This window comes from Gossypium hirsutum, chromosome D06 (genome assembly GCF_007990345.1).
Source record: "Gossypium hirsutum isolate 1008001.06 chromosome D06, Gossypium_hirsutum_v2.1, whole genome shotgun sequence".
Taxonomy (NCBI): domain Eukaryota; kingdom Viridiplantae; phylum Streptophyta; class Magnoliopsida; order Malvales; family Malvaceae; genus Gossypium; species Gossypium hirsutum.
The window spans coordinates 6,415,682-6,438,500 of record NC_053442.1 but is presented as its reverse complement, the minus strand read 5'-3'; the positions used below and the strand labels follow the sequence as shown (position 1 = coordinate 6,438,500).

At 30.8% G+C, this 22,819-nt stretch overlaps 1 protein-coding gene across 1 annotated transcript; it reads right to left on the bottom strand.

Annotated features, from left to right (window-relative positions):
• Window positions 1-14,947: 14,947 nt before the first annotated feature.
• On the bottom strand, window positions 14,948-19,918 carry LOC107901405 (gamma-glutamylcyclotransferase 2-3). Its single transcript, XM_016827397.2, has 8 exons — window positions 19,600-19,918; window positions 19,411-19,487; window positions 18,732-18,785; window positions 17,192-17,248; window positions 17,061-17,101; window positions 16,903-16,974; window positions 15,470-15,549; window positions 14,948-15,345 (listed from the first exon to the last, which is right to left on the bottom strand). Exons 1-8 carry the CDS (start codon window positions 19,835-19,837, stop codon window positions 15,266-15,268), a joined length of 699 nt encoding a protein of 232 aa, XP_016682886.2. The 5' UTR covers window positions 19,838-19,918; the 3' UTR covers window positions 14,948-15,265.
• Between the last annotated feature and the right edge of the window lie 2,901 nt (window positions 19,919-22,819).

Below are 22,819 nucleotides of genomic sequence, written 5' to 3'. Positions count from 1 at the left end.
GTTACCGAAAATCATAGATTTAGATTTCAGAGTTCGGCATTTGACAGTACTGAAGAGTTCAGAGAAGCTCCCTCGCAGACAAGTGGATCTGAAATCTTGTTAATGTTGGAAGATATGAATTTTAGTTATGGGAAGATGAACCAACCGGCAAACACGCAAAGAAATAAAATATCAAATGATGAAGCTGATGATGACTCCGATGAAGAGGATAATCCGTATGAGGCGGACTTGTGGAAAAAAAGAAGTATTTTTTTTTGAGTTGCCTTATTGGGAGCACCATCTATTACGACACATTCTTGATGTTATGCATATTGAGAAAAATGTCTGCGAGAACATTGTCGGTACAATTTTGAATGTAGACAGAAAATCAAAAGACAATCTTTAGAGTCGACTTGATTTAGTTCAGATGGGAATTCGACCTGATCTTCATCCGAATCCACTTCCGAATGGGAAATATCGGTTTCCGCCTTCTATTTTCTCAATGTCCAAGACGGAGAAAGAACTTTTTTGCATGATGTTGAAGGATATAAAGGTTCCAGATGCGTATGCATCAAACATATCTCGATGTGTTAGTGTTAAAGATCGAAGATTATATTCGCTAAAGTCACATGACTATCACATCTTGATGCAAGATTTACTGCCAGTCGCTCTATGATGTTGTATGTCTAAGAAGGTGACGTCTTGTATAATTGAACTATCCAATATAATGAAAGCCATTTGTGGCAAAGTTTTGGATGTTCAAGAACTTCAAAAGGTACAGGATCGAACCGCTTTGACTTTATGCAACATGGAGAAAATCTTTCCACCTTCCTTCTTCACCATTATGGTTCACTTGATAATCCATCTCCCGCACGAAGCAATTCTTGGCGGACCCGTTTTCTATCGATGTATGTATCCCATAGAAAGGTGTTAATTGAAATTTTTAAAATTTTCCTTCATTCACCTTTATGCCCTTTAGTTACAACTTTTGATAATGTTGTATAACATGTTTAGGTTCCTATCCAAATTAAAGTCTTACTGCCGCAACAAGCGATATCCAGAAGGATCGATTGCTGAAGGCTACTTGGCAGAGGAATGTATGACCTCCTGCTTAAGATATTTGGAAGATGTTGAAACAAGGTTGAACAGACCAAATAGGAATGCTGGACTCATGGACCATAACTTAGCCGATACTTATTTGTTCCAAAGTTTTGGAGAACCAATCGGCAAAATTGAAATTGCAGAATTAGATCATTTATCATGGGTACAAGCACATCGATATGTTCTGTTTCACCACGAATCAATGGAACCTTTACGGAAGTAAGTTCTACAAATTTGATAAATATTTATCAAACTAAAAATTGTTTATCTTCTAATAAAGTGAACATTTTTTAACATAGTAAGTACAAACAAATATTGAGATCTCGTTCGCACTCCAGAAGAACACAACATCGAGATATCAATAAGTTGTTTACAGAATCTTTTCTTGAATGGTTAAGCCAAACGGTATGCAGTTGGAGCTTCCGCTTACAAATAATAATGTTTTCTCATAACATTTTTAATTACTCAGTTTACTTTCCATTCAATAGGTTTGGAGTGGGAAGAACGTAAACGACGAAATTAAATGGCTCTCCCAAGGTCCAAATCGAGTGGTTAAAAGATATAGTGCGTTCCTCATCAACGGATTCAGATTTCATACAAAATATCGGTAGAGGTTGAGGAGAACGCAAAATTGTGGAATAGTTGTTAATTCTGCAATTACAAGTTATGCTAGTGCTAGGGACAATAATCCTGTCGAGGGAAATGTGGAATATTTTAGACATCTTACTGACATAATTGAGTTGGATTACTACGGCAAATGGAAAGTTGTCTTATTTCAAGGTGATTGAGCCGATGTTAATACAGCTCGTGGAATTAAGCAAGATCAATTTGGTTTTACAATGGTGAACTTTGATCTATTGATTCACACAGGACAACAACTGATAGATGAGCCGTATGTATTCTCATCTCAAGTCAAACAAGTTTTTTATTCAAAAGATCCAACTGATGAGGGTTGGTACGTTGTACTCCGTAACATCCCTAGAGACTTGTTTGACATGTGCAGTGGAAGTAGAGATAACATCGACAATAGATTAGAAACTTTGCCCTTTCCAGAACAAAGCTTAAACGATAATATCCCTAGTACTAGTGCACAATTTCAATGGGTTCGTTAGGATACGGATGAAGATATTTACGAATAATGATGTAGTAAGATTTTACGATTGTTTAATTATATGTAATATCATAATTTAAATCTTGGTCTTATTATATATTTCAACTATTTTATATGTGCTGTTGTTGTTGTAATTAGTTATTAAGTTTTCAACTATTTATGTGTATTGCAGATAAAATGCCTAGAAGAAAAATTTTAAGGAGAAGCATTGTTCAAAATGATCCAAACTCGACAGAAACAAATAGTACTGAACAACAGAAAACAATTGGATCTTCGAATGTTCCGATTACACCTGAGGATCCTACAGAAGTTCAAAGTAATTTTACATTTAATTTACATGCGTGTTGACTTATAATTGATTTATTTTTCAAATTCTTATATTATAATATACCATTTGTAGCTGAAAATGGTGGGACGCGCAGAGGTCGAGGACGTACGCTACTTAGCCTGTTGGATCAGAAGCTCGACTTTTAGCAGGATACATGGGCATTTTAGCACGAAATGCGAATATGTTGCCTATTAACTACGAGTCATGGCATCAAATGCCCGATAGCAATAAAAACCAAGCCCTCGATAATATTAAGGTAACGCGCTACTTAATGTCATCTGTAATGCTTGGGAAATAGTTTCATTTATATTTACTTTATTAACTTATGTTTTTTGTAGGCGAGGTTTGCTTTAGAGTTATTGGATGCTTATGTAAAGAAGGCATTGGGAAAAAGATGGAGAGACAATAAAAGTACTTTGAAGAAAAATTATTATAAAACAAAAACAACCCTCGATGAGAAATTACAAAATGTCCCGCCATGTATGTTGAGGTACCAATGGGAAGATGCGGTTAGATTTTGGCATTCGAAGAAAGGCAAGGTATGACGTACTTCCAAACTATTGTAATTATTTTGGTTTATAGTATTTACTATTTACGTACTAAAAATTTCATAACGTAGGATCGTGAACAAGTTGGAAAAAGCAGCAAGCAGAAACAAAAATTCACTCACACAGCCGGGTCGAGAAGTTTTGCATGTGTAGCTGAGGCGGAGGTATTTTTAATTTTTTAATATTTTCAAATATGTATAACTTTCCATTAAATAGTATTTTTACTACTATATTGTAGGAACTGTCGTCCGGTCAAAAAGTTGGACGCCTTCAACTTTTTGAAATTACACATAGGAAGAAAGATGGATCTCCCACAACTCCTGAAGCTAGTGAAATAATGGTACGTTTACTTAATACGATTTGACTTGTTTTAGTTATTTATAGTGTTTATTTTCTAATGGTTTAATTCATTACTTGTAATGTGACTATTGTTATGTTGCATATGTTTTTTAATATATATTGCGTTCCTCACTATGTGATTTATTTATTAGGAAAAACTAAAGGATAAAAAGGCGGAGTACGAAGCGATTGCTTCTAGTGATAGTTCTGTTCATCTTGAAGACATTGATAATCGGATTATTACTGAAGTTTTGGGTCCTGAAAGGTATGGTCGGGTTCGATTTCAAGGATCTTTTGTTAGCCCAACCCAATATTTTGGATCCAGCTCGCAGCAATACATGGCTTCGGGGAGTCAGGCTCAAGCTGAAGTTCAGAGGTTAAAAGACCAGATGGCTCAGATGCAAGCGACCACAGTTGAAGTTCAAAGGAAATATGAAGAACTCCAGCTACAACTTAAAGCAGAGGCGGCAGCGAGGGAAGCAGGGGCTGCAGCGAGGGAAGTAGAGGCTGCAGTGAGAGAAGTAGAATAGAGCAAAAAGTACGACGAACTCCGGCAGCAGCTTCAGACTATGATGAAGATGTTTCAGTCGCAACTTCTGCCGCCATAGTGTATTGCATAAATATTTATATCATTTTAACATTGAACATTTTTGCAAAAATAATATGAATTCACTTTTATTTATTGATATTAATATTATTTTATTCGTTTAATTTAAAATATTATATAAATTTATTGCTTTTGGCTAATTTAGATCTGGTTGCTTTTGATTTGTTGCTACAAAAGGGCTGAAAAAATGAAAAATTTAATATAAAAATCCCAAAAATAGTGGCGTTTTTGTATAAAAGCGCCGCTAAAGAACATGAAAAAAATGCCGCTAAAGATAATGTTCTTTAGCGGCGCTTAGAAAGAAACGCCGCTAAAGACCATGTACACCGCTAAAGAACATGGTCTTTAACGGTGTTTTCTCTAAGCGCCTCTAAAGAACATGGTCTTTAGCGGCGTTTTTTTCTAAGCGCCGCTAAAGACCATTCTTTATCGGCATTTTTGTTTGTAAACGCTGCAAACGTTTGCGACGTTTTCATTAGCGGCCTTTTTTGCGGCGCTTGTGGCAGCGCCGCAAAAGGCCTAAAAAAACGCCGCTAAAGACCTGTTTTGGTGTAGTGTGGGACTTTAAATAAAGCAAACAAATGATGACATCTCCATCGATTGTACAAAGTATACAAAGGAAATACTCAAGAAATTCAAAATGAAGGACATGAAGCCTCAATCTACTCCAACAGGCATTTCAACAAAGCTTGATAAGTATAAAGGACGTAACTAGTAAGTTGTTGTCACTAATCTATATAGGTCTATTATTGGTTCATTGCTATCTTACGGGTAATAGACCTAATTTTATGTTTAGTGTTTATCTTTGCACTAGACATCATTCTTCTCTTCCAAAATTACACTTGCAAACTATTAAATCATTTAAGTACACTACAAAAATATTACTATCAATATATACAACCTTACACCTATTAGATTCAAATATTATGACTAATATTAAGGAAGTTATACATGAGACGATGGACATAAGTGTAAAAATGTATAATAAAAAAGCTCATATGTTTTATATTTATTTTTGAATAATTATTTGGTTGAAAATATTATTTAAAATTGAAGTAGGGTGAAATTAGATGCATTGAGTGATAAGAAAAAGCTTGAAAAGGGTAGAACGATAATAGATTTGATAATAATTTGTCTTGCCCCACTACATTTTCATCCATAGCAAATTAATCATATGGTGGCTTAAAACTATGACAAATGGCCACTCTATCCGATTGACACATCATCTATAATAACATAATCCCATGGTTAATGACCAACATTTTTAATTTCTTTACAAATAATTTAATTTGATAAATTTATACAGTAACACTCTTTTGTCAACATGTTAAATGTTGAGGTTCATTCAATATGGCAAGATTGAAAATTGTAATTATTTGATTTTATTATTTATTTATCTCCAATTTTAACATCACATGAAAATATGAAAAGCATGTATTAGCAAAATTTTAAATATTAACATATAAAATAAAATAAAAAACAGAAAATGTAAAATCAGTATTAACATGCAATGTAAATATGAAAGAAGGAAATAAGAATGAATGTGTCCACTAAATTCAATTATTACTTTCAATTTTAAATTTTACATAATAATGTAATTAAAATTATTTATCACAGATATTGTTTAATAGTAATGAAATTAAAAATACCTAAACTATTTTATAAATATGCACACATTTAATTTCAGAATAAAAAATAAATATCAAATTTATAATATTATTGATAATATGCTCAATCTATGAAATATAAGATAACAATATTTACTTCTAATATATTACATTTATTATTATGAATACCAGGCAATATATTAAATTTAATTTGTAATAATCTTAAATCTCAGTCAATCCTTCAAGATACCAAAATTTTCTAATCATATCTGCTCGTTTTGACACGATGCCTAGTACTATTCATAGCTCCTTCCTAACCCATAAATAGGAGGGTTATGTGCTCAGGGGCGTAACTCGGGCGGGCTGGCACGGGCCTTGACTCCCAACCCCAAAATAACTTTTTTTTCATTTAGACCTTTTAAAATTTTAAAAATTTTAAATTAATAAAGGTGATTTTCCACTTTGACCTCCTAAAATGATTATTACAATTTAATTTCGGTCCCCTATAAAATATTTTTTTGGTTTCGCCCCTGAATGCGCTTTAACACACTCGAACCTACGCCCTCCTGCATTTCCATTCCAATTAAGCTAAGGCTCAATCAACTTAATTTAAGTATTTTTATTACTAAAGTTTCATTATAAATTATTTTTGAACTTTTAATAGACATTTATATACAAATTGTCTTATACAAAATGCTTGCAAACATGTTAACTAATATAACTTATTAGTTTTTGAACATTTTATTTAATTTTTATTTTAAAATTGTCCTATTTATTTATTAATAATAAATACAACCGTATGTATCGAACAAATCCCATTTTTCACTTCTTATTCTACTTTATATTGTTAGATTTTCCTAAAAATAAATAAATAAAAAAATTAAAAGTTGAACATTCTAAAAAAAAGTTGTTTGAATGTGAGTATATTTTGAATTTGGTGGAAGTTGATAGTTTAAATAGTAAGATCAAAGTTTCCATGACTGAATCAACAATGAAGCAGATTCTTTTGATCAGTGGTTGAAAACCTAAATTCGAAAATGGCCTACTTGCAATGTTTGAATGAGCTGATACTAAAATTCTATGAACTTGCAGTGATGTCATTAGAAGGTTGTCGATCTTGAAACTAGACAATAATTGTTGCTTGAGGACTTGATGGAGATTAAGGATCGGCTTCAACGTCGACTCAAGGAAATCAAATCAACGATTTCGGAAAAGGATAAAGAATTACCAGAGAAAATAGGGAATCAATTTGAGCTTAGGATAGCATTAGAGATGAGTGAAATATGACCTAAACTGAGATATGTGATTAGTAATAGGATTAAGGAGGAGGAGAAGCAGAACTAATTCAAGCGAGGTTATGCTTATTGAATCTTGTCTTGTACTGTTTGTACAATTTGCACTTCTAATCTCGATCTCCTAATCATTGTTTGTGCCTTCACCCTAGTTTTGCATTTAATCCAATTGCATGCCGCCCTTTATGTTTTTCCTTTTTTGGAGGAGGGAAAATAGTTATAAACTTGATGTCAATCAGCATAAGTTATTTGTATCCACTAATGTTGGTAATGTAATTCGAGTTTAAAAATTAACTAAGAATGTATTGGTTAAAATTTTGGGTTACATTTTAGTCATTTATGTTTGAAATGTTACGTTTTAGTCACTTACGTTATCGTTTTGTTACGAAGTGGTCACTCTACTGTTAAATTCCATTATCTCCCTAACGAAAGTTCTACATGGCAGATCAAATGAGTTTTAAATGCCAACTTGGATATCCAGTTACTGGGATGAAAATAGGTTTTTAATTAAATAAATTTAATTTGGACTGCCATGTAGGACATCTAAGTTGACATTTAAAACCCATTTGGACTACCACGTAGGACCGCAATGGAGCTTAATGGTAGAGTGACAACTTTGTCATAAAACGATAACGTAAATGACCAAAATGTAACAATTCAAACATAAATAACTAAAATATATATAATTTAAGACAAAGAAAAATTACTATTTTTATAGTTTACTTGAAATTTTTCCACCACTAAATAGGGGTGAGAAAAACTCGATTCGACTCGAAAAAATCGAAAAAAAATTCGAATTTTGAGTTAAACGAATCGAGTTATTCGAATCAACTCAAATTTTTTTTTCGAATTTTGAGTTTGAATCGAGTTGAGTTTTCAAATTCGAATAACTTGAATAATTCGAATAATTCGAATATCAAACTATAATATTTTACATTTTTACCCTAAACTTCCAAACCTTTTTACTTTTCCCTCAAAACTTTTACTCCTTCCCACTTTCCCCCAAAACTTTTACTCCCCTCCCCTCCCAACCCCCCAATCTACCCAAAATCCATTTCCCACCAAAATTTTACTCTCCCATTTATTTTTTCTCAAAATTTTACTCCCCAAAACCCTCAAAACCTTTTATTTTCCCCCAAAATTTTTACTCTCTCCCACTTTTCCCCTAAAACTTTTATTCCCTTCCCATCTCACCTCCCATCTATCCCAAACCCCCCCTCCATTTTTTTTAAATATTTTCCCTCCAAAATTTTACTCCTCCCTATTTACTTTCCTTCAAACTTTTATTCCCCAAAACTTTTTATTTTTCCCCTAAACTTTTACTTCTCACCCTTTACTCTCAAATAAAAAATCATAATTATCCAAAAAAAATCACTAAACATAAATAGTAATGATTTTATTTATATCTACTATTTATATTATTAAATTAAATTTCACATTTTATATTATTTATATTATTGAATTGTTTAGTCATATTGAATATTTATATTAAAATTGAATTATTAATTATGCCATAAAATATTTGTGTTAAAATTTTATATTGGTATCAATTTCACATTTTATTTTTAAAATAAATTTTATTAAAAAATCATATTTTTACATTTAATATATTTTTTAATTCTAAAATACATAGTGACAAGAATCTAAAGATAATTGAAACAACTAAGCAAGCAAAGAAGCTAACTAGTATATAAAAATTTAATAAATAAATTATGAAGTGATGAAAGTTAATAAAAATTTGATTAACGTGGACAAATTTTATTACGATTGGTGACAATGGTTACAAGGACCCAAAATTATTTTTTAAAATTTAACTCGAACAAATATATTCGATTCGATTCGATTCGAATTCCATCTCACTCGACTCGATTCGAGAAAACTTCAAATAAAGTTAGGATGATAAAATGTCCCATTCCTATATTTTATGACAAAACCTAAAAAAAATATTGGTTGACATTGTTGAAATTTTAAAATGAAGTATGATAATTAGTATGTCAATCAAATGCCAAGATTCATGCTTCCCTACCATTTTTGTAATACACTTTTTAAGTAGTAAATGTTAGAGAAAGGAGGTTTGAATTTGTGTTATTTAGACAGAAAATTTTAATTATTGTGTTTGCCGAACAATTTGTAACCTATACTAATAAGCAATAAAAATAATATATCATAATTACAAATAAAATATTTAAATTAAAATTATTAAAAATCAGTAAATTCATCCTCACAAATTGTAACTTTTGCTTGAAACTTACGATATTAATAAGAATTTTAAATAGCCAAGGAAGGTCTTGGTTATGTCAACAATGATTAAAAATAGAAACTTTTTGAGTGTTTACCTTAAAAAAATATTAGTCCAAATTTCATTTGGAAATGAGTTCTCAATATGTATTAATAAACATGTTTGTGGACTTACAAGAAATTATAATCACTTAGTTCTACTAAAGTAGCCACAAAGGTGATTAAACTCATTGAAGATCATATCTTCATTTTGAGGGAAGTTTGAATATTACAGATGGGAAAATATTAAATCAATATAGGAACATTTTAGATGATAGATCATTCAATCTAACACTCAAAACAAATTCTATTTTAAAAGAAGCTAACCTAAAACATTCAGACTAATATGAAACCAGTTTCCAAATGAATAGTCGACAGGTCATAAGAACAAACGAAATCAATTGTTCAAAGAAAGATGGTGTTTTAGTGATTGGATTCCAAACGACAGCAACAAAAATTAAAAAGTTGGTGGAATCTTGCGCTGGAATCCTACCTTACTAATGGCCACATATTATATATAAACCCCTTCATTATTTTCCATGCCTACCCATCATGTAAAATGACAACTCAATGTCCAATTCAAGATTTTTCCTTTTCATATAGATGCCAACTTATATCACTTCATAAAATAATATTGGGATAGGATAATATAATTTCAACTCTATAATTTTATTTTATTTTTTAAATTTATAAAATTGTCAGTCAAAAATAATAAAATTATATTTTTTATAGGTTTTTTTCTTTATAAAAAAATGACATTATTATTGTGAAAATTTTAATTCAATGATAGAAACTTTAACCTAATCAACCCATGAATCCTAACACACGGTATTTTAAAGTTATTTCCTAAATAAGATATAATTTTTTTTCGACAATAGAGCATTAGAATTGCGCTATCGCTCTTGTCTAGAATTCCTTTAGTGAATTCGAACTCATATTTTTTTATATTGATAATTATATCCATACCAGTCGGGTTAAGACTCAATTAACTATTATTAGTTCATAAAGAATTTTCATAACTCGAAACCCTTTAAACCTTTAATAAAGTTCAAATTAAATTTATAATCGTATTAGGTGGATGCAAAATTTACACGTGACATATAATTTCTTTTTTATGATAAGGGTGGCCTTTCCATTATCCAGTTTTTATTCTATAGTTTTAACCTCGATTAAGACGTTACCGTATCTAAATAAATATTACACCAACTTATATTATAAAAATAAAACCCTAGATGTTAACTGAAGAAACGCCACATGCAATTTACTATAAAATTATGGAAATTTTATTCCAATACGAAGTGTTGGGTAGAATACCTAATAACAACTGCATGCATGCGTATGTTATAGTCAAATTAATAGTGACATCAAGTGCAAGTGGGTAAGTCAAATTTGATTCCATTCAAAAAATTTAATAGAAAATTTAAATTTTTAATTAAATATTTGAGTTATTTGGATCAATTCGAATAAAAAAAATTAAAATTTTCGGTTTAACTCAAATATGAATTTCAAAATTCGAGTTATCCGAAAAATCGAATAAAAAAAAGGCAAAATTACGTCGTTTTGATACATGTTTACCTTTTCTAAAGTTAAAAGTCAAAACAATTAAATTAAAAGGCAAAACTACGTCGTTTTAATAAATGTTTACCCATCAACTTATTTATATAGTTAAATAATCTTATACTTTGTCTACTAGTTAAATAATCAATTCATGTAAACACAACAATGAGTATAAATAATATGATTCGTTAATTCAACTCGAAATTTTTTTACTTGATTCAAAAAAATTCAAATTAAGTTCGGTTGCTAAAATAGGATCCGTCAACTCGACTAGCTCAAAATCTTTTGACTCAATTCAACTCGACCCGATCGAATGCTCACCTTAAGTGAATAGCAAAAGAGACTTGTCTATTTTATAAGCACCCCTTTTATCCTTTGACCAAATGCATCATCCAAATTAGGTTTATCAAAGTGACTGAGGGCAGTTTTCACCTAATCACACGATTAGGAGAGGAATGTTAGATCCAAGAATTAACACGAAATCATAATAAAAATCAAAATATGGATATTTATCTTTTTCCCCTTGATTTGGCATATGATTTTATTAGAAATGACCTCATCATTTCTTGTCATTAGATTGAAGCAATCTCTTCTTTTAAACACACATGGTCATAAGTTTGACCAATTGTGTATTGAAGGATATCTTAAAAGGAGTAGAGAGGGTTCAACATGTAATGCACCATGAAATCTACATACAAGGGTGAATTTAAAAATTTCTTTTTAGAGGGGCCGGAAATTAATTATAAACTTTTGAGAGGTCAAAACATAATTTTATCACTTATTAATTTATAATTTAATTATTTTTAAGGGATTAATTTTTTATTTTTATTTTTTGGGGGCTAAAGTGAAATTTCATTATATACGGTGGGGCTTATAATTTATTTTCACAAATAATGATTTGTATGGTAGCTACCATTTTTAAACAAAGTGATTAGACATCACCATTTTTGATTCTGTTTCTTTTGGAATCTGCAAGTTGGATCCACATTCACCATTGGGATCTTATTTTGGTACTCAAGTAGGCAAAGTTGGCAAGTTCTTTTACTGTATATATATATTCACACCATTATTGCATACACGTAGATAATTTAGCTTTATATGATCTCATAACTTTTTGCACGATTTTCTTTGTCTAATTTGATTGTTTGTGTATATATATATCTTATATATTTGAGATGGCATAGTGATAGACATGGGCGGCGCAAGGGCATGGAGGGGGTCACATGGTAAAATTGTAGTTTAATCCCTCTAAAACTGTACATTATATTTTGAACCCCAAAACTTATGATGGAATTTTGGCCATCCAAAAAGATTTCTGACCTCGGATACAAGTTTTGGTAAGTGTAATGTTCTTCTTTGTTCACTTACCTATTTATTATTAGTTCATTCGTCGAGTTACTTTTGATTTTATCTCATAAACTCCAATCAAAAGTTGATTGTTTTTCATTGGGACTTGGCAATCTCTTTGAATTTGCTTACTGCTGGGACCAAGGTATTTGCATTGCGGATAAGAACAGAAAACAACAAATGAAAATCTTGGAAAAAGGGTAGGTGTCGGCAATAAAAGTTTTGCTGCAATTGCCTTTACACTTCAATCAACGAGTTAAGGAATTCTTAATCCGAAACTGGTAGGACTTTACTTCTATTATTCTTCGAGGATATCCCTTTGAAAGCATTCATCGATTTAACTTTAGTATGGATAATATTCATTAATCGTTATTTTTGATATTATTTATTGTTAGACTTGTGTGACCCAAATTCTAAGAGATTACTTGCGAGTTAAGTTAAATAAAATATATTTTCTTTATAGAAGATTTAATATTTATTAGTATAATATATTTAGCATTTATTAGCATAGTTTATTTGACTTACTAATTAGAAAATACACCCATTAGAAATTAAAACTCATAACACATTTAGGGAATTTTGTGTTTACGTTTTGAGGGTTCTCTGTTTTCGGGGTTTAGTTTTTATCTCCATATTTTGTACTCTTCGTTCTTTTACCATTATAGTAAAATTATCTTCGCCCGTGGTTTTTTATCCACGTTAAATTTGTGTGTTCAATTTCTCAATTTATTCTGCTATTTTTTTACTTGTTTTTTAATCGGGTCAATCCTAACACTTCTCATGTCCATTTGAAATCATTAAAAATATATCTAATTGTCACCCTATTTAAATTTGTAATGACAAACCACTTGATCACTTACCTTCGACACACTAATGGAGGCTCAACATGCTGCACCTTAAGACCCCAATTAAGAGTATAAAAACCCATTGCCTTCTCTCTCTCTCTCTACATTGAATCTTCTCTTCCAATTCTAATCTCATTTCCCTCATCTCTTGACATCGTCTCTAGTGACTCCCTCTCTGTCTTGCTTTGAAAGAAGTGAACTATCTATTTCTACCTCCTTCACCTTTTAGGTATGGACATTAATAAATTCAATTGATTAATGCAATTAATTTTAAGTATTGATGATAATGGAATAAGAATTGAATTTTTATTATCAACTTCCACCTCATTGTTGAATGATATTGCGAACAAACTTATGTGATATTTTTAGTTAATGATTTTTAAATTTGATTTTGTTTTTTAAATATATGTACTATAATTTATTGGCAAACGAAAAATTATATATATTTACATAAAATTTTTATTGTGTTTGGTGTGACTAAATCAAGTCGCACTAATTGAGAATTTATTAATTTTTAAAAAAATTATAAATAATATTATTTATATAATTTTTCCCTTTTATTCAGAGTGAGTGTGATATAATCTAATCTAATATTAATATATATTTAGTATATATATCTAAAAACATAAAAATATTTAAAAGTTAAAATAGTAATTTAAAAAATTGTGACGAGTGAAGCAAACAAAGCATGTATTTATCATAATTGCTCTTCTCCACCGCCACACAAAGCGTATCATCTTTTTAAATTACCTGCATTTTAGAGCAAACCGGTGAAAAATTCACAAAGGGTATCATGTTATTATCTGTGTATTTTTTTTAAGTAAATAAATTATTGGTAAATTTATGTTTTATTTATTTAACTTTAAAAAGTTATAAAATGATGATTAAATTATTTGAAAGTTTACATTTAAGTATTTGAACTATTTAAAATTTTTTATTATTAAGTCACTGGACTGTTAATTTTTTTTTTTAAATCTGGTTGTGAGCTCCAAGTAATGATTTGACGATCGATATTGTGGATCAATACCTCTTGGCAAGTAGAAGAACAGACATTAGATCCAAGTTGATCTGACAGTTAGCGTCAGAGATTGGATAAGAGAGTTGTTTGGATTTTGGTTCGCGGGCTTGTGACATTCAAATTTGTTTCATAAAAAACCAAAATATAGAGCAGAAGAGGAAGGAGAGCATTCGATTGGTGTAGGCTGTGTGAACAGAGAAGCCCATACAACAGTGAGTTTAACAACTTAAATAAAAACTTTTGAATAGTGCAGTGACATTTTGTAACTTTTTTAAGTTGAAAAATCAAAATGTAAACAATATAATATTTTAATGTAGTTTACTTTATTATTATTATTATTAAAAGGTAAGAATTATCAAGCCCCACAAAATACTTAAATTTGAATCTTTTATCAATTCATCTTTATATAATAATTAGTAGACATGTGATTTGTAATATAATGAAAAACACTATTTATGTATAAATAAAATTGGTGAGTGCCACCTTTCCACAACCACTTGAAAGACATATGATCAAACAGCCATGCATTTTTGATGAGGTCATATAGGATTCACTATGCTCCAACTTAAATAATAATGGGTTTTCCTTTCACTGCAATGGAAAGAAATTAAACAATGTTGGAAGCTCCATTATTTCAGATATTTCATTGCAAAAAAAAAAATGTATATAAAAGGAATACACAACTTGCTGTAAAGTGGCCGAAAATGGCAACAAATTGAACCAAGGGATCACAATCTAAATTTAGTATAATTAGTGACCCTGGAAAATTTCACAATGGTGACGATCAATTTGCTGTTCAACAGTTGCAAGCACCTGATAGTTTTTTTCTCTTTCTTTCTTTTCTTATTTTTACTGACAAGTTCCCGCTGTTGTGGATGACTCAACCAGGCATAAACCAGAAGCCGTTGATCATGGTGGACTACACCAAGACTTGCTTACATATTTAATTAACTTTTTCATAAACAAATCCATCATCATAGTGGGACAACAATGAATCAAACGTTAACATAGCTTTCGTCATCGAAGAACAATCAGGTTTAATAGGGAAAAATACCGGAATTAGAAACGAAGGAAAAAAATATGGAAAACACCCACTTTCAGAAACTGTTTGCTTGTGGGGATGAAGTTATTGTTTGTAGAATTGGGGTGACTGTGTCCCACACTATAAGAAACTACGTTTCGGTGTGTGTCCCGGTCCAGAGCAAACATGGAGGAACATGCAATTTCCATGAAGTGCTGCTGATGCCATTCATGCTTTTTCCTAGGTTTCTGATTTATTCTCTCATTTTTCTTTTCCAACAAATTTGCATCATGATGCAGTATGCTCGGATTCTGAAAGAATGCGCCTTGCTTCGTTTGCAAGATCCATTAAATGTTTATCTTTACAACCTGACCAGGAAGAAAGAAATGGCAAAGTGTAATATTGGTTGGAAATCATATTAAGCAAAGAGGTGTGGAACATATGATTGAAGTGGAAGAAAACAAATTCAGAGGGTAGTGAAAAGAAGCTCACCAATCTGAAGAAGAGCCTTTTCTAGTTGGAAAAGATATTCTCTGTTTGGTCCCGAGGGGCCTTCCGCACGAACAATTTGCCTGTACATAGGAGGAAATAATGAATCAAAACTGGGTATTACTGCTAGAATTGACAGCTATATATCTAAATGATTCACAGTATGATGATGAAGCAGATTATCAATGATAAACCACTGCAGAAAACTCATTATGGGGCCTTTGATTTTTCAGTAGCACATCTATGGGGGAGGAGTCTTCTATTTGGAAGAAGATTTGGCCACAAATTTAAGCAGTGATTTTAGGACCTGATAACATAGAAATGTCAATTCTAGTTTTGAATTATTTGAAACTTGATTAGAAACCTAACAATGAGTCTATTGGCCACAAAGTGTTGGCTCTAACTCCTCATTTGAGCACCAGAATTAGAGGGTTGAATTCATTCAATAAATACCGCACTTGCAGTACCTGGAGGCTGGACACAATTGAACGTAACCAGAAGAAAGCTGATAGACATAGGATCATTTGATTAAACGCACTCTCCACTGTTGTATTCAATAAACAAAATTGGCCACGACTGTAGAAACTCTATGAAATTCTGCATGTGGGAATACTAGGCATTATGAGGTTTTTGGGCCAAAACTGGCTTGGAAGGCGGGGCTGAGCTAAAAAAAGACAATCCAGAAATCGAAAATCAATCAGAACATTGGTATTTAGACGGTTTAGGTTCATAAGTTAAAAGCTTGCAATTACTCGAACCGAACCGAACCAAACCAAACCAAACCGAGCTGAACTGAATTTTATTTTATATTTAATTTATAATTAATTTGATTTTTTTATGATGTAAAAGATAAATATTTTATATTTAAAATAATGAAAGTAATTCTTAAATACTATATAAAAACTAATTTTAAAAAATATATTTATGAAAAAGACTTTGAATTTTTAGCAAGTAATGTCCAAAAGGCATAAAACAAACTATTTAATCGTAATAAAATCCAAATACCCAAAACCTGAAATTGTTTAGAAAAACTGAAAAATGAACCGAATCGAATTATCATGGATGGTTCAAAAAATTCCAAAAACAAAAACAAAGAAAAAGAGGATCGAACTGAAGCTAGCCTTATTGGAAGGTAAATCCCTTTTTAGCTACTATCCTTAAACTTGGACAGAATGCTTTCATCAATGACATGTAGAAACAAAAGGGTATTTGGAAAGCAGCGTGGCACTAGTGCTTAGATTTTGCATTTCGTTCCATAGCATTAAACAATTCTGCAGAAAATTCTGTTAATGGTTTTTTTTTGTCCAAATGGGGATCTTGGAGAGAAAATGTTTGATTAATTTGTTTGCTTTTACCCCATCCTTTTGTAGGTTTGGTGGTTTAAACATTGATTATATCATATTTGGAGAGAAAATGCATAGATTGAAATAACATACTTGGCAATGTCTTCTATAGAAGCAGGCCCCAAGTAGTTCGGATTAAGCTTCTTGTCAGGAGATGCTATGTACCTGAAGATTTTGGTGTCAAAATATAGAATTTCATTATCTTCAATGATAATAATGTAAGAAAAGAATGCCATTCAGAAAACACTTACACCATTACTCCAGAAATGGCTGGAGTTGTAGCTAAGGGATCCTGAGACGAAGTTCAATAGAAATACATGAACATAAAAAGCTTACATTATACTAGCGTTTCTTAACAAATGTATCGACATTCAAAACTCACGGTGAAGAGATCAACATAAGCTTTCTTGTCATACTGCTTCTCCCTCACTTCTAAATACTGCGTACAATCAAAAAAAAAAAAAAGGAAAGTAATGATCACAAATGAATAAAACATTTTAGGCTGGTAAGTAAATCACAGGCAAGCCAACACAAACAAAAAGCTGAATTATATGAATGGAAAAGAAAGACTTGAATGCTTTGTAACAGCTAACAAGCCCTTAATAACAACAATCTGCAAACAAGGAGTAAGAATATTTAAGAACAATATAAGAAGGCAAAAACGGCCCATTTCAATAAAAGAAGATTAAAGATGGAAAAATCCAAAGGAGATTTTTTCTTCAAAACAATTTTTTTAGTACAATAATGCTAATAGGAGGAGAAAGATGCTTGTAGCTAGATAAACTTGGTTAACTATATATGTACCAATAACAACATAGCATTTCTCTATTGTGAGTCTGTTAGACGTCAATTAGTATCTTGGTATTGAAGACGTTAATTGTTATTTTTATTAGAGATTTTCTTTAATTAAAACTATATGGTATTTGGAGTCTTTTTTTATTTAGAGTTTCTTAGCTTATATGTCTTTTATTCAAATAAGTAAACTTATATAACCTCTATTAAAGAGGCAGATTGGTAATAATAATATTAAGTCAGAATTTATTCCAATATTTCAGAGGTTTAAGACTATCATTTAACAAGTCTAAGGTCTGGAATTCCTTTCAATGAGTTCTACTTGTTCATCATAAGTCATTCAATCAAGGAAAGGGCCCTGCTAAGGCAGACAACTTGCTTACGAATCGTCCTGTGACAAGATCCATCAGTCGGGATTGTAGAAAAATGCCATTGTCAAGGTTTAGGCTGCTCGAATTTTGCCACCGTTACCACAAGAATTGCCTCTCTTTTCATTTTAATCTGCCTACTAATTCACCAGGTCATTTCTTATTCAGAAATCTCTGGATCTAAAGTTTTCTTCAACTTCCAGATAAGTCCTAGGATGTTAACAAAATAAAATTAAACTACAGGAGTGACATTAAGCAGGAAGGTATATACACAGTGTAAACTTACACATCTACTGAGATATTTAGGGTCAATGCCATTCAGAAAAGGAAATATATTAGGCTATAATTATCTTCAAATTTAACCTTGTTATTGATATTCAATCATCCAACTCTAAACTTTGTATTTACCAACCTATTCAGACAGTGCAATACCATTGGTAATTTTGGGGTGAGATCATTTCCCTTCCAAATCAATTCAGTATAACAGCAACCCAAAGTCCCCAACTAATCCTCTAAAATCGCAGTATCAACGTGCTATTGAAAAAAGATGTCTTTGGGAATGATAAGAAACTAAAATTAATAACTTCCTTTTCCATTTTTATAAGGAGCAACTAAGGAAGCACCATGAACATGATAGCAGTACTTTAATCAGAGCTTAAGCAGTAAAAGGAAAGAATGATAGATGACACTAATGGATAAACATTTCGAGAAAGCTATATGTCATATGAATACAATTTAAGAAAGTCACTCTCAGGAGCATACCGTTATTGCAGCTTCTTTATCTTCCTCCTTGGATATCTTGTAAGCAGCTCCCCACTAGGACCTCACAAGATTGAAAAAAGCTATTTAGTTCAAATACTAGCTCATTCAATAAGTTCACATAGACCACTAAACAAAATATGTTGAAATCCACAATCCAGGCAAAAGAACTTGCATACCAAAAACATCAATTAATAGTTCTCACAGAAATGCACAATAGAAATGTTGTTTATCCTTTAAATAAGAGAAAAAGAAGTACACAAATTTGCAGTGCATTCAAAGGTGTGTTTGATAAATGAAATTCTAGAGATGAGCATCCCACGTATCATACAGCACTCTTATCAAATAGAAATGAGTTTCTATAAATAAGCAACTACTTTGATGATGCATTTTAGTTAACATTGCATTACTAAACAACTTTGCAGTGCATTAACAAGTGTATTTGACAAATGAAATTCTAGAGGCAAACATCTCACATCACTCTCATCAAATAGAAATGAATTTCTCTGAATAAATGCATTATTAACAAGCTTAAAAAAATTTTAAAAATGTTTTCCATTAGTAAAGACCATAATTTATTATTCTCATGATTGAGTGACCAATTATACATATAATAGTTGACAATTCACTATAAACTAAACAAGCACAATGATGGATAATTTGGAAATAAAAAGTAACTTACACAGACTTCCCCAGGAGCAGGCTCCAATGTGACAGTTCTCCCAGGATACTCAGGCGTCCCTCTGTGATCAGTACTCCCTGTTTTGACAAAAAACTCACTATCATTTCTTTCAAATATTCAATAAAAATTATAACTATTTATATTAAAAAAGTATAGTAAAAGCAAACAAATTATACATAAAGAGAGGACCTTGATAGAATACACGGCGATAGTCCTTGATGAAACCAACAAGACGATCATCATAGTTAAACCCAGCTTTCCAAATAAGAGAACCGTATCCAAAGACCCACATCGCCATTTTTATTATGTGGTTCGAGTTTCGAGAACTCCCACAGCAAAGGAACTTGGTTAGACAATATTGCGAGAGAGAAAAAGGAAGACGGAACGGAGTCAGAAAGAAAAGTGAGCAGATAAAAGAAGACAACATCCAATGAGAGACGATCAAAAGCGTTTAAACCAAAAGGGGAACAGTGTCAAAGTGGCTGATCGTGTAATGGTGTGATTGGTACTTATGCACGGTCAAGATTTATTTGGAGTTATTAATTCTGTCCATGGGCTTCTCCTCGTAATAATAAAAATATTTATAAAAATATATAGAATCAAAGACGGCCTTTAGACTTGTCCAAAGTTCAGGTAGTCCGCCCGGCCTGTTAGGCTCGGCCCGATTTTGGTCTAAATTTATTACCTTCCTAAAGTTCTTTGTGTTTTGTGCTAATCTTCCTACGCCTTGGAACACATGGCATGTTTTTTTCAACAATGACGTTGCCTATAAATGAAAGCTTAGTCGATTAAATAATGCCCAATTAACCCCATCAAGATCATATTGAGCCCCACAATTACAATAATAGGCTACATCTTTCAGGGTAATTGTCACTTCATTATAAAGAAAGTGGAAGCTAAGAGTCTCCTGTTTTTACCTTTTGATCATGGTTGTAAGCGATGACAGCCACATTAAAACGTGAGGTACTTTAGCTATCTTCAAAAAGCTCGCTAGCATGTTGTTCATTTGGAATCAAAGAATATATTTTTTTGTTGAATCCAAAGATTTTGTTCTATATGCAAACAAAAATAATCAATATTTTATATTCAACATAATAAAATCAAATATTAACAACAGATAATATTAGCTTAAATAATAAGTTAATAAAAAATAGGGCATATTATAAAATTGGTCACCCAATTATTATAAGTTTTCCTTTTAGGCACTAAAAAAATAAAAATTTTTCATTTTAGGCATTGTCGTCAAAAGTCATTTTCATTTTAGGTGCTACCGTTAAAAACATTTTCATTTTGGTCACCCGCTGTTAATTCAATGTTATTTTACACTCATTTTAGGCACCCAACTTTAATAAGTTTTCATTTTGGTCACTAATTTCATTTTAAAAAATAATTTTATTTAAAAAAAGAATAAAAAATGCATTTTTACATGAAATTGAGTTATTCAGATACAAAGATGAAACTAATTTTTTTCTTGTAACTCAATTTCCTATAAAAATCAAGGTTTTTCCAAGTGATTGAAAAAAACTAAAATTAACTTTAAAAGGGAGAAGAAATTAAAGAGATAAAAATGTTTTTTTTTTTTTTGTAAAAACCCAAAGTTTTCCAAAAAAAACCTAGGTAATTCCCTGCAAAACTCAAAATTTTCCCTTCTACTAGGAATAAAATTAAAATTAATTTTGAAAAGGGAAAAAATTTTCCATGAAATTAAAAAGATAAAATGATTTTTTTCTACAAAAAGTCAAGTAATTCCCTATAAAACACCTAGATCTTTCCTATGGAAAAACTAAAATTAATTCTAACAAAGGCAAAAGTAAAATAAAATAAAAAATAAAATGATTTTTTTTACCTAAAAACATAAGTTTTTCCATGTACAGAACCCAAGTTTTCTCTTATAAAATTCACGTTTTTTTATTTTACTTAACAAAAAATTAATTAATTCTAAAAAATAATAAAAGAAATTAAAAAGATAAAATACATGATTAAAATGAAAACTTATTAAATTTGAGTGATTAAAATGAATGTAAAATAACATTAAATTAATATTGGGTGACCAGAATAAAAACAATTTATAACGACAGTGCCTAAAATAAAAAATAATTTTTAATGATAATGACTAAATTGAAAATTTTAATTTTTCGATGCCCAAAATGAAAACTTACGTACTTTACCCTAAAAACTACTATATCTAGAGCTGCTAGAGTAATATGATTCCCTTCCTTCACTAGATCCTTAGGGTTAAATTAGAAAAAAAGGATTTGGAAAGGGTTTTGGCTTAAAAACTCAATGAACTCAATGATGATAAGAGACAAAAAGGAAGAGAGGTTTTATGGGCATAATAAAAACGAAAATGAAGAACTCAACATTCATTACAGTTGAGTTCCATTTAATGCATTTATTAGGATTAAGACAACTCCAAATGGTGAATTTTGAAATAAAGGAGGTGTCCAAACATTTAAATTTTAACTAAAGAGAATGGTGTCAAGGTCTTCTTGTATTTATTAGGGTTAAACTCCACCGAGTTAAACTTAAATGCATTAAATCAAAAGTAACTCAACCCTTATGGGTGCCAAGATCTTCTTGTATTTATTAAGGTTTAACTCCTCATTGGTCATCACTAAATGCAAATGCATTGATTCATTTTACAAGAAACTCGACACTCATAAGTGTCAAGGCATTTGAATATGTACTATATATAAACATTCTTTGTACTTGAAAGATGACGCTACTTATAGAAAACTTGATACCCATAATTGTCGAAATAATATTCGAAGAAATACATTCTAATAAATAATTAAAAAGTTTACAATACTCAAGTAAAAAAAAACCATGTAATAAGAAAGAAGATGCAAGGTGAATCGTAAGTTTTAGAAGTATCTTATACCTTTCATGCCTAAAGTCTTTTTAGTCTAATAGTTGAGTTCATTTTAATTATCATTTGCATGACAAATATTTACTAAATTCGACGGTCTATAATGAAATGAGTTTTCAATCTTTGATTGACAACTTATTTTCCATGGATATATGTATTACATTCAACTTTCTACGTTATTCATTAGCAATTAAGGATTCAAAGAAATTGGGTTAAAAATTATATATATTGTAAAAGATAAAATGTAGGAGTTGTGTAGAGATTAAATCTGAAACTGATGTCAATTGAAGACTTGAATATAAATCTTTTGTCATTCGCTTCAATCATTAAAAATTATGTTAGAACATTGTTAGGAAGACTTTACTTGAATATCATCTCGATTTAAACATGACTATACTTAAATCGTAAAATGGATGATGATATATATAATTATAAAATAAAATAAAAAATTGGTTTGGTGTTGAGAATGAAAAATGGATTTGAAAAAGTCAATATCTAAGATCCCACTCCTTGGGTTATATAGTATGAAAAAAGAGGCAA